The 16,389-nt window shown below is 37.3% G+C and overlaps 1 protein-coding gene across 6 annotated transcripts in view; it reads left to right on the top strand.

Annotated features, from left to right (window-relative positions):
- plxnb3 (plexin B3) overlaps nucleotides 1-16,280 on the top strand; it is a 90,872-nt gene extending 74,592 nt beyond the window's left edge. For all 6 annotated transcript variants that reach the window (XM_089119841.1, XM_039665656.2, XM_039665670.2 and 3 more), the window contains 19 exons: nucleotides 11-155; nucleotides 343-579; nucleotides 1,762-1,920; nucleotides 2,868-3,016; nucleotides 3,174-3,274; nucleotides 3,990-4,207; nucleotides 4,655-4,833; nucleotides 6,903-6,969; nucleotides 7,649-7,795; nucleotides 7,890-8,049; nucleotides 8,167-8,270; nucleotides 10,013-10,094; nucleotides 10,243-10,409; nucleotides 10,570-10,730; nucleotides 11,512-11,659; nucleotides 11,815-11,879; nucleotides 11,981-12,056; nucleotides 13,016-13,090; nucleotides 13,173-16,280. In XM_089119841.1, the coding sequence (XP_088975967.1) occupies nucleotides 11-155; nucleotides 343-579; nucleotides 1,762-1,920; nucleotides 2,868-3,016; nucleotides 3,174-3,274; nucleotides 3,990-4,207; nucleotides 4,655-4,833; nucleotides 6,903-6,969; nucleotides 7,649-7,795; nucleotides 7,890-8,049; nucleotides 8,167-8,270; nucleotides 10,013-10,094; nucleotides 10,243-10,409; nucleotides 10,570-10,730; nucleotides 11,512-11,659; nucleotides 11,815-11,879; nucleotides 11,981-12,056; nucleotides 13,016-13,090; nucleotides 13,173-13,277 (2,545 nt within the window). In that variant the 3' untranslated portion in view covers nucleotides 13,278-16,280. The remainder of the gene's footprint in view (nucleotides 1-10; nucleotides 156-342; nucleotides 580-1,761; nucleotides 1,921-2,867; nucleotides 3,017-3,173; nucleotides 3,275-3,989; nucleotides 4,208-4,654; nucleotides 4,834-6,902; nucleotides 6,970-7,648; nucleotides 7,796-7,889; nucleotides 8,050-8,166; nucleotides 8,271-10,012; nucleotides 10,095-10,242; nucleotides 10,410-10,569; nucleotides 10,731-11,511; nucleotides 11,660-11,814; nucleotides 11,880-11,980; nucleotides 12,057-13,015; nucleotides 13,091-13,172) is intronic.
- Nucleotides 16,281-16,389: the final 109 nt, after the last annotated feature.

Raw genomic sequence — 16,389 nt, 5'->3', positions numbered from 1 at the left:
TTCAATTTAGGGGTGGACGTTTTATATACGTGACCGGCCAAAACCTAAATGTCGTTCAGCACCCGAAGATGTCAGTCTCTTATGAGCCTAGAGAGAGTTTTGAAGTCAGAAGACGTCGATACGCCCATGTTTCTGCAAGGAGTCTCTTGGTTATGGTAAAATAGTAATTTCACACATTGCTTCAACCGATTTTACATATCAAACACAGAATTTGTTTTCAAAATTAATGCAAACAGGACTTACACATTTGATTCATTCTCAGAGGTTCAAATATTTATTCAGAGACGGTTTAATCATTTACATGACTAAATCTGTACACTTTAACTTTCTTTCTTTCTTCAGAGTCAGAATTTGTGCACCAACGTTACCTCGGAGCAAATGATTTGCAAGAGCCCAGAGGTGCCACCGAAATCCAGGATTGTGCGAGTGTGGTTCGAGATGGACAATGTGCACATCGACTTTCACACCATCAAGAACAAGCCGTTCATCTACCACCCAAACCCAGACTTATTCCAGCTCAACAGTGAATCCCAAGGAACAGCCATCCGATTCAAACCTGGAGGAGTCCTGGCAGTCGAGGTGCATGCATTTCTGTAGCATTTAGGGTCAATCAGTATTATTTTAGTACAGAATTTTTAATGAATTGTTTTAAAGGAGTAGTTCACTTTAAAAAAAAACTTTTGCTGATAATTTACTCACCCCCATGTCATCGTAGATGTCCATGTCTTTCTTCAATCGAAAAGAAATTAAGGTTTTTGATGAAAACATTCCAGGATTTTCTCCATATAATGGACTTCAATGGGAACCAAACAGTTCAAGGTCAAAATGAGAGTTTCAGTGCATCTTCACAGGGCTTTAAATGACACCAGACGATGAATAAGGGTCTTATCTAGGACCCTTCGAGTCATGACTCGAAAAAAGATTTGTTCATTTTGATGAACGAGTTTGAACAGGAGAGTCACTCACAAACACTCATCACAGAACAGAGCAAGGTCGGCATTTGAGCTTATAAAACTTAAACTTTTTTATTTTATTTTTTAAATGACCGATCGTTTTGCTAGATAAGACCCTTATCGTCGGTCGTCTGGTGTCGTTTAAAGCCCTTTGAAGCGGCACTGAAACTCTCATTTGGACCTTGAACCGTTTGGTCCCCAATGAAGTCCATTATATGGAGAAAATCCTGGAATGTTTTCATCAAAAACCTTAATTTCTTTTCGACTGAAGAAAGAAAGACATGGACATCTTGGATGACATGGGGGTGAGTAAATTATCAGCAAAAGTTTTTTTTAAAAGTGAACTACTCCTTTAAACACTGTAGTTGTATCTGAGATTGGAAGTGTTTGGTTTGTGTTGTCGACAAGAAGATGCTGTTTTCTGGGATGCGGAAGCAAATCCACTTTACATGCACTTCCAAAGGATGAAGACTATAAAAAGTGCTATGGAAGCCTCTAGAGCTGATACTCAGATATATTTTGACGCGTGCTGTAAGCGGTCGACCAATCACAACACACTTGGCCAGCTGACCAATCAGAGCAGAATAGATCCTTGGATCAGACTAGATCCTTCATCAAACCGTACTATATTGTGAGAACAATGAGTTTTTTGTCCTTGGATGCATGTAAACTTATTATAAGAAAATGAGCAAAAATTATTTTTAGTAGTAATTTTTAGTTTTTAATTAACTATAATAACCCTGTTGTTTGCACCAAAACAGTTGTAATTTAGTTGAAGTGACTGAGGATGTGTTTTTTGTCTCTGAAGGGAAAGGGACTGACACTGGCCATGAGCAGAGAGGAAGTTGTGGCCCGGCTGGGGAATGAAGAATGTGACGTGAAGACTCTGGATAACACACACCTGTACTGCGAACCACCTGAGGAACAGCCTCTCGCCCTGGACGACGAGGACTTACCCAAGCTTACAGTCAGTCTGAATACAGTTACTTCTTTAGTTGTTTCACTGCACATGTTTTTTTTTTTTTTAAATGTGACCAAGAGGTTATTTTTATTCTGGTGCAATTGCCAAATACAGTTTGGGTGTCGTAGTTATAGTCAGACAAACAGTGTGTTGGTGTAAAATGACAAGTTTTGAGCGTCACAGTTTTTACATCCGCACAGAAAGTAAAATGCTGCATGAAGTGATAAAGTCACAGCCAATTAGAACATGTGTGATGTTTAACAGAGGCACTTTTAAGCAGACTTGTTTTTTGTAGTGTTTTTCAATAGAGAATTAGAGATTTTAACGTATTGGTTTATTTTGGATATTCAATTGTGCATGTTAATATCATCTATTATTAGATGACCATTGCTGTTTATTTTAAAGTTAATCTTTGAAAACATCAAAAGTAACACTGTTAAATAAACATTTTTTGCACATATCAAAATGAATAATTTTTTAATTATTTCATTGCATTGTAATTCAAAGCAAATTCACCTTTAAAACAATTGATTTTAGTTATTTATTAATCAATAAAATGGAGAAATATAATTTATTTAGACAAAAGAGTATAAAATGTAATATAATTATTGGCCATAATATGAAAATTATTACTGGCTTATCATCCAGAGTTTTGACTTTCTACTGTATGGAAAAACGTATAAAAATCACGACTTTAAAATACATCGAAGAAGTATATCAACTTAGAGGCATATATAATCGCTAAACGACCATGTTAGATCTGTCTTGTGTGGTTTATGTTTTTGTCTCTGCTGTGAAAATGAGGTTTTTACTACCGACTGTGGCCTGGAACCCGTCTGTTTGAATAGATGTCATTTATAGCTTCACGCTGTGTCTTATCACACCTGCTTAGGATAGTGTCTTTATTTTGCCATCACATGCTAACATCTATGTGTGTGTGTGTGTCATCTCAGGTGTTAATGGGAAACTTGGCGTTTGACTTGGGTCGGGTGCAGTATGACAACGATTTACACTCTCCGGTGCCTCTGGCGGCTCAGATCGGCCTGGCAGCGGGGGCCGCGGTGGTGGTTCTCATCGTGCTGGTCATCATTCTTATGTACAGGTGTGTGAGTTCGGATGGCGGATTCCTCACCCTTCTGAGCTTGTCGTCATGACGACGAGCCCTGAACTTAAATCCAGCACTCAGGAAGAATTCTAATGGTATCCATTTGTTAGCGGCCGTGCTCTAACCCTGTGTTTGCTCTCGCTTTGTTTTTAAGGCGGAAGAGTAAACAGGCTCTGAGAGACTATAAAAAGGTTCTGGTGCAGCTGGAGACTCTGGAGATTAACGTTGGAGACCAGTGCAGGAAAGAGTTCACTGGTATGGCAGGACTTATTCATCCATACAGTTTGTCCTTACTATAATATGCAATGGAAGCCATTAGTCGTAGACTAAAAGAACCAGTTTGGCTGATTAAACTGCTAATATTTTGAGATTATGATTTATGATCCTTAAAAGGTCCAACTTCTGCCTTGTTGGTTAAAAAAATCTTTTAAGAAACTTTTAAGTGGCTAATTGACATTTTATATTATTCAGTGTACATGTCTATGACAATGACAATTTATTTGTATAGCACTATTAAAAACAACAGCTGTTGACCAATGTGCTTTCCACATAGACTCACACATCAATAAGGAACTTATAAAAAATAAGCACATATAAAATACATATAAAAACAAAGTCTTTAATCAAAAGCTTTTGAAAATAAATATGTTTTAAGCTTTCATTTAAAAATAGTAAGAGATGGAGCCTAGCGATATCTATCTATCCATCTATCGTCTATATATCTATCCATCCATCCATCTATCCATCTATCTAAATTAAATATTTATATAGTTATTAAAAAATTAGGAAAGCGGTTATTATAATCTTTGTCATTTTATTTAATTATTATAGCAATATTTAACTATAACACTATGGTGTTTGTCAATATGGTTTCCATATAATTGTTTATTGAAATGTGATAAATGAAACCTAATATTGTTATCAATGCTCTGCCATCCACCTTTTTAAACAAACTTTTCCTGCCCTCCAGATCTGATGACGGAGATGATGGATCTGAGCAGTGACGTTGGTGGTCCTGGTATCCCGTTTCTGGATTACCGCACATATGCAGAGCGTGTTTTCTTCCCTGGCCAGAAGGGTGCGCCACTGAGTCAGAATCTGGATTTGCCTGATTTCCGTAGGCAAACGGTGGAGCAGGGCCTGGGTCAGCTCAACAATCTGCTCAACAACAGACTCTTCCTGATACGGGTCAGTGAAGTGCCTAGTTTCGGCTGTCAGTTCGGCCCCAGCTTCCTGTAGAGGAAAAGAAAGCTGCGTGTAATTACAGTGTTTATCCCGCTGACGTGTTTAGTGCATCAGTGGCTGTTTTTAGAGCCATGATTTCACCTCGAAAACTAAACAAAGGATGAAAAGAAAGCAATGTAGTATTCAATTTGCGTTAATGCAGGTGGATGCCTGTTTAGCACAGAGAGTTCTCAGTCGCTATCTTCTTTTCTTGATGTTTTATCTGCGTTTAAACTGTCAGGAAACTTCAGAAGTGAACTTCAGCATTTTAAATATTTATTCATCTCAGTAGTCTGAGGCTTTGTTGATGTTTACCAGTGCAGTTTTTTGAAAGCTCGAACTGTGTGATTGAAATTGGGAGGGAACATCTGTGGCACTATTGCTGGTAATCTCTCCTCTGGGTTCCTCTAGTTCATCCATACTCTGGAGGCACAGCAGAATTTCTCACAGAGGGACAGAGGTTACGTTGCGTCTCTTCTCACGATGGCCCTTCATGATAAGCTGGAATACTTCACTGATGTTATGAAGACCCTACTGGGGGATCTAGTTCAGCAGTATGTGGCCAAGAACCCCAAACTTATGCTGCGCAGGTATTTCAGTCACCTGTTATTTATTTGGCATACATTTATTATTGTTAATTTACCCAAAACATCTTAGTGCGTTCAAAGCACACTTTTTATCAGTATAAGAGTTTTTTGAATCATATCCCTGACCTTGGCATTGATATTTACTATCTTTATCTTTGGAGTCACTATGATCCTGATGTTGTACACTCAAAAATATTTATAAAAATTACGGGCTATCAATTAATGTATTTTTTCATATCATTTATTTTGTTCTTTTTTGAAGCGTTAAGGCCTGTTCACACCGGGACCGATGTTTAACGCCTCGTGACGAAACAAAAGGCCCCAATGGGCTCTATGCACGGCGGTATTTCCGGTGAAGGTGTAAGGATGCTCGATAACTTCCGCCGATCGTAGAGTCCAATACAATACAGAGAATTTATATTGAATTTTTTTACTCCATGGTTATACTAAAGAAACGTTGAAACGAAAAATGGATAAAACAGACACCCCTCATGGTAAATTAAATAAACATAACTATATATAAAATTAAATCTAAACGTATGTATGTTTCGTTTCAAAGACGGGAGGACAGTAAATTTGGAAGACTCTGCCATAATCCCGTTTTCCTCCGCTTAAATCTCCACAACCGGAAATAGACGAGCATCCTTGCGTCAAATGCGGAGAACAAATGCGTGCATATAGCCCATGGGAGTGTGCATACCAACGTGGAAAACGCCTCACGTAAAAGCGTAATTTACACACAAAAAAATACCTTAGGGTTTGTTTTTTTTAGTTTGACGCACTGCATCAAAAACTATCCGACCAATGAGATTGCTGCTTTTCCTCATGTGTTTGGAGCTTCTGAAGTTACAGTAAAACACCACTTGGGGGCGCTCAAACACAAAATGGTCTTGCCGAGCACACATACGTAACGATGAAGAAGAGCTACACCCATAGACATATACACTAGACCTCACCTTGGCTACGGCAGTTCATTGGAACGAATGCGTCAATAGAGCCGCCATCTTGAAACAGGGGAGCCCCTCCACTTTAATGCATCAGTTTCAATGTAGTAGACAAAGTTCTAACGGAAATAAAATCACCATAAATCATCATGAATGCGATTTTTCTTGTTTTTTTGGTTTGTTCCAACGGTTAGACATGTATTTATCATTGATTCCAGAAAGAAAAAAACATTTTTTTTTTTTAAAAAACATTCTTCCTTGTTCAGATTTCATCCGTGAACATCATACACTGCACAAAAGTCCGCCACCATCAACGAATTCGAAGTAAAGGCAGAGATAGCAGCGTTACCTATATACTTGCTATGACAAGACCCCTGTTCCAAGATGGCGGCGGTTTTGACGCATGCTTAGAACCCCAAGGTGAGGTCTAGTGTATATGTCTATGAGCTACACCAAGTAGCGTCGCCGTCTACGCTGCCTGGAAGAAATAAGACGAGGAAGATGCAAGGCAAGGTGAATGTGGAGCTGCTGGTCTCGTTGGTGTTACAACATAAAGAACTATATGATAAACGCGACAGCGACTACAAACATCTCGATAAAAGAAAACTGTTATGGAGCGATATTGCACAGCAAAGGGGCGCCATCTAATGTCAGGGAATGAATTTGCGTGCTCACTCGGCTCATCATCACTGAAAATCCCTTGGGTGTGAACACAAAAAACGCGTTGAAAAACGCTGGCGAATAACGTGCGCCTATATTCGTCCCGGTGTGTACTGTGTACGGCCCTTTAACCTTCTGTTTTCCCACAATGCAGGTGGTAATTAAAAATGTAATATGCTTCTGCTGTATTGTAGCTTTGTGTATGTTTTCAAGAACACATCAATAATATTCAATAAGTAATAATAAGTAGACTAAAAGGTTTATTATAATGATCTGCATTTATTTCTGTTTAGTTTACTCCTAACAGACAAGGTTGTAACTCGCATAAAATAAATGCGAACATTTCAAAAGAATACATCATGTGTTTGTTACAAACATTAAAAAACACAATAATTGGTCTGATCCGCCCTGATCTGATTATAGTAAATCTAATCTGAAGTGATATAACACACGTGTTGTCATCTGTAGGACTGAGACGGTTGTGGAAAAGATGCTGACCAACTGGATGTCCATCTGTCTCTACTCTTTCCTCAAGGTATCATAGCATGTGATGGCTTCAGTTCTGTGCATTTGCATTGATTGATATTTTTATTTTTCTCAAGAGTCTAACAATCAATATATTATTGTTCATTTTTATATATAATATAATAATCATATATTAATATTTTTCATAGATGTATTGCTGTTGCTGTTTACCATGTTCACAGACATCTGCTTTGTATCTTAACTGTGGTAAAATCACTGTAAATGCCCCAATATACTCGCAGCGAAGTTCTTTTTCTTTCATCTAAAAATGAGTTTCAAATCCCTTTGCAGCGTTATATTGTTAGCAAACATCCCGACGCCACCAACAATGATAAAAGCGGTGTTTAGATGAATATGTAAATATGAAATGAACCGGAGAAGGCGGAGCCTCAGAGCCACACCCAACAGACCAATGGTAGATCGGAGGTGTTTACCAGACAATTTTTCCGTAAAGTTTGCTTTGGCAGGCTGTATCAAAATCCCAAAACAAATGCAAAATTAACTTTGTTTTGGTCTGATTTTGTTCTAAATGACGTCACAGCATTTTTGTTCTCTTTCTCTTGAAGTGTATTGGGGCCTTAACATTAGACTTCTCATGGATTATGGTTTTAATAAAACATATAATCAACATTTATTGTGACAGACATAATTGCAAGTGCTAATGCATGTAAGTGTGTGTGTTTGTGCAGGAGGTTGCTGGTGAGCCTCTATACAAGTTGTACAGGGCTATTAAATACCAGGTAGATAAAGGACCAGTGGATGCAGTGACGGGCAAAGCCAAACGCACTCTCAACGACAGCCACCTGCTCAGAGAGGACATCGACTACTGCTCTGTGGTGTGTCTCTGTAATACGTCCATCTCAATGCTACACAAAACAAATCTCCTAAATGAATAAATCGAATGAGACGAGTTTGTGTTTCCCATCTCAGACTCTGACAGTGCTGGTGAAGAGTGGTGTCGAGGTCCAGCCCTGCCCTGTTAAAGTTCTGGACTCTGACACCATCACTCAGGTTAAAGATAAAATCCTGGACCAGATTTATAAAGGAGCGCCATTCTCCCAGAGACCAGCCGCAGACTCACTGGACCTTGGTACGGTTTTGGTAGATTAGAAATATTGTACTAGAATTAGATACATCTTGACTAGTCACTACGATGTTCAGTTTGTTTGTAAAAGCTTTATATTTTGCATATTGTGTTCCTTCACAGAGTGGCGATCTGGCCAGGCGGGTCACCTGACTCTGTCTGATGATGATGTCACAGGCATCGTCCAGGGTCGTTGGAAACGGATCAACACTTTACAGCACTACAAGGTATAGTTCGTTCAGATGAATTGGTTGGTTGAATGTGGGTCGGCTGATTAGTTAATTGACTGGTTTGTTGGCTGATTGGTTTGTGGGATGGTAGACTTGTTTCTTTGTAGGTTGATTGATTGGTTGATTCTGAGGAGCTGTTTACACAACACCGTTTTAAAGTAAAAACGTGAAAAGTATGCATTTTGGCCGTTCGTTTACACAACACATTTTTGAAAACGTCTCTGTGTGAACGACAAGAACGCGAACCTCTGAAGACGGTGACGTCGTGAACATGCCTATTACGTGTTCAGTCTATAGTGTTTCATCGCCATCTAATGGCCTGGCTGCAGAATACAGCATTTTTAGTATTTTTCACGGATCTATGTAAATGTGGATCGTTTTGACAATGTCCGATTGACGTAGGATGCGGAAAACTCAAAGGAATGACTTCTCTGTTTTAAGCATATTGTCGTGTAAACGTAAACCTGATTTTGTTTTTTTATTTTGTGAGTTGACTGGTTACTTTTGTGTGTTGGTTGGTTGATTTGTGAGTTGACTGGTAAATTGCGTGAGTTGGTTGGTTGATTTGTAAGTTGACTGGTTTGTTTTGTGAGTTGGTTGGTTGATTTGTAAGTTGACTGGTTTGTTTTGTGAGTTGGTTGGTTGGTTTGTGAGTTGACTGGTTAATTTTGTGAGTTGACTGGTTAATTTTGTGAGTTGACTGGTTAATTTTGTGAGTTGGTTGGTTGATTTTTGAGTTGACTGGTTAATTTTGTGAGTTGGTTGGTTGATTTGTAAGTTGACTGGTTTGTTTTGTGAGTTGGTTGGTTGGTTTGTGAGTTGACTGGTTAATTTTGTGAATTGGTTGGTTGATTTGTACGTTGACTGGTTAATTTTGTGAGTTGGTTGATTTGTACGTTGACTGGTTAATTTTGTGAATTGGTTGGTTTGTGAGCTGACTGGTTAATTTTGTGAGTTGGTTGGTTGGTTTGGTGAGTTGACTCTGGTTAATTTTGTGAATTCGTTGGTTGATTTGTACGTTGACTGATTAATTTTGTGAGTTGGTTGATTTGTACGTTGACTGATTAATTTTGTGAGTTGGTTGATTTGTAAGTTGACTGGTTTGTTTTGTGAGTTGGTTTGTGAGTTGACTGGTTAATTTTATGAGTTGGTTGGTTGATTTGTAAGTTGACTGGTTAATTTTGTAAGTTGGCTGGTTGATTTTGTGAGTTGGTTGGTTAGTTTAGTTAATTAATTGGTTGATTTTGTGAGATTGTTTGTTTTGATTTGGATGGCTGATTTTTGAGAGTCGGTTGATTTGATTTAGAAAATTAATTGGTTGATTTTGTGAGGTTGTTTGATGTTGTGGTGTGGATGGCTGATTTTTGAGAGTTGGTTCACGTTGGTTGATTTAGATAATTAATTGGTTGATTTTGTGAGGTTGTTTGATGTTTTGGTGTGGATGGCTGATTTTTGAGAGTTGGTTCAGGTTGGTTGATTTAGTTAATTAATTGGTTGATTTTGTGAGGTTGTTTGATGTTTTGGTGTGGATGGCTGATTTTTGAGAGTTGGTTCAGGTTGGTTGATTTAGTTAATTAATTGGTTGATTTTGTGAGGTTGTTTGATGTTTTGGTGTGGATGGCTGATTTTTGAGAGTTGGTTCACGTTGGTTGGTTTAGTTCATTAATTGGTTGATTTTGTGAGTTGGTTGGTTGACTTGATTTAGCTCTAAGTCTCTCTCTTTCCTCTTGTTTTCTCAGGTACCTGATGGGGCCACCGTCGCTCTCATCCCTCGTTCCCAGAGTTCCCTTGGAGTAAATCAGATCTACCAGACTGGAGAGAGTAAGTTGAATGCTTTTTTGGTCAATAAAAAATAAACTGTTATCACTTCACTTTATTTGACACTTTATTCACTTCGTTACTGACCATCAGAGAGCAAAAATGATATATATCGTATTGATATCTGGTCTGCTCCTTGAAATTGCTCTAGAAACTCCAATGCTGGAGGGAGAGGAGGAGGAAGGCCTTCGGCTGTGGCATCTGGTGAAGCCGAGCGAAGATGCCGAGATCCCCAAACACAGGAAGAGCAGCATGAGAGAAAGAGAGCGGGCAAAAGCTATTCCTGAGATCTACCTTACACGACTGCTTTCAATGAAGGTAAGTGAGATGTTTGTGATTGAGTCATCTTTAAAACAGCACACACAAAAACAGTTCAAACGGATCCTGCCGCTGCTTATGTTTGTTTGGGATCTGTCTTCTGCTGCCGACTGTCAGTGTGATTGAAAGCTGCTCTGTGTTTATAAATGTGTATCTTCAGGGTACTCTGCAGAAGTTTGTAGATGATGTCTTTGTAGCCATTCTGAGTACGAAACGGCCTCCACCCATCGCTGTCAGATTCTTCTTTGACTTCCTGGACGACATGGCAGAGAAACACGGCATCGATGACCCAGAGACAGTTCACATCTGGAAAACAAACAGGTCAGCGTAACTGCCTACATCTATAAAACTATTTAATTAAGGGTTCAGGAATTCAGATTAAATATGACATTTGAAGTGGACATATTTTTATTTCACTCGATTGTTAGTTTTTTTTAAGACATTCATGTTGTCATTCTATGGTTATTGAAATCCTGGAAAATTCAGGGAATTCGGAAATGTGTTTTTCAGGTCTAGAAAAGTATTTTCTCAAAAAAAGTCTATAAAATAGTTTTTAAATCTTTAAAATCTTCATTTTCTGGTAAAGTGATGGCTATTCATTGGTCAATAGGAGGGCAAATCCATTTTTCATCCATTTCATAAAGTACAAATGCACATTTTTTACCTCGTTGCTTCAATCTTATATATTTTATTGACTAAATATAGAATAAAACATGGTCGCAAGACATGTTGATGTCCATTGATGTCCAAAAAATAAATTTTTTACAAAGATAATTGAAAAGCTCTGGAAATTCATGAAATCTGAAAATGTCTATAGTGAATACAATTTTTGTACATATTTCCATTTTGTAATATTAATAGTCACTGTCCTTGTGTAAAATTTGCTAAGCAAGCAAATCAATATTTTTTTTCCCACAATCAGTTGGTCGAACTGGTTCAGAAATTAGTCTGAATGATTCATTAGTGAATTTGAATTGATTTTTAGAAATCCTTACTCTGTGATTGCAAATGATTGGAAAGGTTTTGGAGAACCCTCATGTTTCCATGTTCGTTATATTAAATGTTAATTTAAATGCACTCTTGTCTTCCCTCCGCCTTACAGTTTGCCTTTGCGTTTCTGGGTCAACATCTTGAAGAATCCTCAGTTTGTCTTTGACGTGCAGGTGACGGATAGCGTGGATGCCGTCCTTTCCGTTATCGCACAGACCTTCATTGATTCCTGCACTACATCCGAGCACAAAGTGGGCCGGGTCAGTACTGCAATTAACCTCTTGACCTCTCTAGCCGTGACCTCATTATGGTCGAGAGTGTGCATGTAGGGCGAGAAGATGAACAAGGGCAGGAAAGAGAAAAATAAAATAACTTAGCTTGAAAGAACCTCATTGTTGTGTGCCTTTTCCTTCAGGATTCTCCTGTAAATAAGCTGTTATATGCCAGAGAAATCCCACGATACAAGCAGCTGGTGGAGAGGTGAGAAGATCTAAACGCTATACAGTGATACGGCCCTTTTCAAACACATCTATTAGCGCTGAAATGGATGCAGGAAGTTGATATTTCTTCGTGTCCTGCAGGTACTACAGTGATATTCACAACGCCGTGTCCGGCTGTTACCAGGAAATGAATTCAACCCTCACAGAGCTGTCTGGGGTGAGACTGAATTTTATTCTGTTTTAAATGAAATTCTGAATGTGTTTTTACATTTTAACAGACAGCAGGGTCGGAAATTATGAAACCACATTGAGAATCTAGGATTTAATGTCCAGTTTAAGGATCAATTATGTGACACTTATTAGTTGTTCTATTAATTTATTAGATTACTTGAATGAATACACATTGATCATGTTATTAATTTCTGAATTACAATTATTCATTATTTATTTGATATATGTCATGTGGTGTTTTTTGAATTTTTGAAAAAATGTTTTTAATTATATTTTAATTTCTTTTTTAAATAAATAACTTGATTTTAGTAATAAATAAACTCGTCATGTGTCTGGAATGGAGTAATAAAACTGGAGTAATATGTGCCCTTTTACTCGTGTGGGTTAAAAGCCTAGCAGCAGAATTTTGGACAGTGTGGAGACGACCAAGATCCTTCTTATTAAGGCAAATAAAAAAGACTGTTGCAATAGTCTAAGCGAGACGAGATAAAAGCATGAATGATCATCTCCAACTCGGCTTTTGACACCAAGGCTCTTATCTTAGAAATGTTCCTTAATTGAAAGAAACAGTTTTTAATAAGATGTTTCGAGTGTTTCTCCAGAGACATGGCCGTTCTTTTCAATTAGTTCATTTGAGTGTCAGAAACTCGTGTGATGTGGTTTTGAATAAATAATTGGAAAATATAAAAAATATCCTTTGAATTAATCATTTGAAATATTTGTTAGACAAACATCATATCATGTGGTTTAAACTTTTGAATGAATATTTTTTTTAATTTGTGCTATTTGTAAAAAAAATATATAATTAAGGGGTGCAACAAATTTTAAACATCTAAAAAATATATACATGTATATGGTAAAAAATGTGTTTTGAACTAAACTTCCCTTCTTTTTTAAAATGTTTTTCTCTTTCTTTATCATAAAAAGTTTCTGTCTGTTTTTTAGAGCTTTGCATCCGAGATGAACAGTTTGGTGGCGTTGCATGAGCTGTACAAATATATCAACAAATACTATGATCAGGTCAGTATGGGACTGATTCAAGCTTCTTATGTTGTATGTGTTAGAGCAAATTAATATATCTCACATACTGCATTATGTGCAGATCATCATGTCTCTGGAGGAGGACGCTGCGGGTCAAAAGATGCAGTTGGCCTATCGGCTTCAGCAGGTCGCCGCCCTGGTGGAGAATAAAGTCACTGACCTTTAGACTTGCCTAAACTCATCAATAATCACATCTGAGAGCAATCAAATCAGTGCTTTTCGATTGATCGGCTGATGTCATGCCACCACTCCGTCAAACCCTTGCGCGCTTCCACAGCCGTTCACATAAACTTGCTGTATGCTCTTAACAAAAGGGAACCGGAAACATCACTATCATTCGATAAATCCTTAATGGGATTTTTATTGGAGAAGGATTGCTTTTCAGACTGAGACTCTGAGTGTGTGTGTGTGTGTGTGTGTGTGTGTGTGTGTGTGTGTGTGTGTGTGTGTGTGTGTGTGTGTGTGTGTGTGTGTGTGGGGTCTGCTGTATATGTGAAGTTTACTTCTTTCAAATTCTATTTTAATGACACTACTGAAGCAGCTCTCACGTTTTGACATGCCAAGACACATTTTATATTGTTTTTACTTCCATTCAAGTGATCTCAGATCTACCGTATGGAGTTTCAACAAAACCCATCACGTTCAACCATTACAATCACGTCAGCGCTGTGAACAAGTCCCACATGTACTTCGAGTGTTTTGTTCGGCTCCCCCACTATCAAATCCTAAACTCAAAAGACTGTCCTTGGCCGTGTTGTATTAACCTTTTATACTAACATTTCTACATTAGTATTGCAGATCAAAACAAGTATTAAGCTTTTACAGGGACCGTAGTGTAAGTCTATGCACACAAGTGCCAGAACATGTTATAAGAGCACAATATTTGTGTGTGTGTTTTTGTGTAGCTTTATGTTTGCATGCAAAAGCAGGACATACGGTCGCAGGTTTCAAGTTTTCTGTTGTTGTTAGGATCTCAAATCTAGAATTTCTCACACAGGGATACAGAATTATTAAATGTGCTCATCTGAATTCTGATTTGTAGCACTATAGCCTGTAAAATATGGGTCCAGGATACATTTCAGTCTCAAATCAACACTTTTTTTTTAAATTAATTAATTAATTATATTTTGCACAACATATTTTTTACTCTTGAACTAATATATCTTTTTTTTTTTTTTTTTTTTGAATGAATCGTAATTCTTGTAAAAATGTTTTTCACAAAATTCACAAAAACTTAATGGTCCTGAATTTTTTTTTTCTTCGATCAAAATACAATTTTGGTGACACTTTACAATAAAGTCTGATTCGTTAATGAACATGAACTAACAATGAGCTATACATTTATTACAGTATTTATTCATCTTTGTAAATACAGACATTCATTGTTTATGTTAGTTCACAGTGCATTAACTGAAGTTAACAACAACTTTTGATTTTAATTATGTGGTAAATTATTAAATTAATAGTAACTAAGATTAATAAATGCTGTAGAAGTATTGTTCATTCTTAGTTCGTTCTAATGTTAATCTAATGAAACCTAATTTGCAAAGTGCAAATTTGCATGAAATAAGACATTTGTGCGATTGAGCCACACTTCCACATGGCATTGATTTCCTAATGCTTTGAATTTAACAGCACAAGAGAGCACAATTCTCAAAGATTCAGTCTCACGCGTGACAATTGCAGGTTCTTGGGAGGTATCGAAACATTTTGGGTCGACAAGTGGAGAAAAGCATCTTTATTCGCTTGGTCCCGATGATTTGAAAGCAGCGGTCGGCTTGAGAGTTGTGTACATCAGACACTGAATAGAAACTAACTTATTATATTGTAAATAATGCTTATTTATACACGAGCGCCAAATGTGCCTTCTTTGTTACTTTTTATAACGTCTACCAAGTAAACATGCTTGACATTACTTGCCAAATGGAGAAGATGATGAACTGTGGCACAGCTGTTGCCTGTTGTAAAGATCACATGAAGCAGAGTCTCAGGATTCTCAATGGATTCAGTAACCTAATTCATTTCTAGTTTGCCCTACCAGCTCATTTCCTGGAGTGATGATGATGATGATGATGATGGAGTAAATTGGATTTTTTTTTTTGTGCATCTGTTTTTTAGCTGCGTATAATTTGTTTTTGTTTTTTTCCTGAAGCACTTTGTGTTTACATATTGGCTTATCCATAATGTCTAATTTTTTTGTAGTTTTGATCATGAAGCTGATCCCTTTTGTGTATAAAACTGAAAATAATGGATTTAATGCTATCTAGACATCTCAGATGTATTTTTGAAGGTTTCCCTGTTCCTGCATTTATTTATGTGATTTTAAGCTATTAGGCTTCATCATAATAATGAATGCACAGGGTTGGGTTTTAAAAATGGGAAACGTATTAGTTTTCTCATTCTGTGTGTTTATTATCCTGTTGTTGAATGTGTTTGGCCTCTTGGTGTATTTTTCTGATTATTATAGGCTGATGCATGCTTGAGATTTGATTGGATTTTCTGATTGGGGTGCTTTTTGAGAGGTTCACTCGATGGACTGCGTTATGAGTGCATGTCTCTCATAAAAACACTGTCTGAGAATGTGTGTGTGTGGGTGTGTGGGTGTATGCATGACAGTTTGTAAGTAATTGTAGCGCTTCGTACATGATGTTGAGGTTTTTTTCGTGAATCTCCTGTTATGTACACTTTTCTCTGAGAGAATCCAGCAAAATCTTTTTGTACAGTCTAGCGATTTACTGTTTTGCCAATTGCGTGGATTACAGCTTTGTATCTTTGCCGATAAACAATTCAGACCGTTGTTTAGAGAGTTGTTGGTGTATATGGAGCCCTTGCTCCCTGAGTTTTACACAACTTTTATACAAGGGTTAAAAAAAAATAATAATATATGGTAATTTTCTAATGAAGTTGGGGTTAAAAGAGAACTTAAACCCAGTCGAAAGACTTACTCTTTTGTATTTGTATTGTGTATAGTTTGCTAACAATTGTGTATATGTGCCTGTACATATTGTGAAGAGGACATGTTCTTCTTTGTTTGTTTCTTTTTTTTTTTTTTACTTGGACAGATTTACTCTCTCCAATCAGGAGAAATTGGGAGCTGAAATGTTAAAATGAGTGAAATGGAAATTTGTATCTGGGAAGAAAAAAATAAAGCTATAATTTTAACAGTGAAGATGTTGTTTGAATCTGTTGACATAAAAAAAGATTCTGGGACAATGTCTGGGTCTGAAATTGCATGCTTTCTTGAGTAGGTACTAAAAAGTATGATATAGTATGAATGT

This window comes from Pimephales promelas, chromosome 14 (genome assembly GCF_988280905.1).
Source record: "Pimephales promelas chromosome 14, fPimPro1.hap1.1, whole genome shotgun sequence".
Lineage (NCBI taxonomy): Eukaryota > Metazoa > Chordata > Actinopteri > Cypriniformes > Leuciscidae > Pimephales > Pimephales promelas.
Note: the sequence above shows the minus strand (reverse complement) of the source record. Positions and strands in the feature narration are given on the sequence as shown.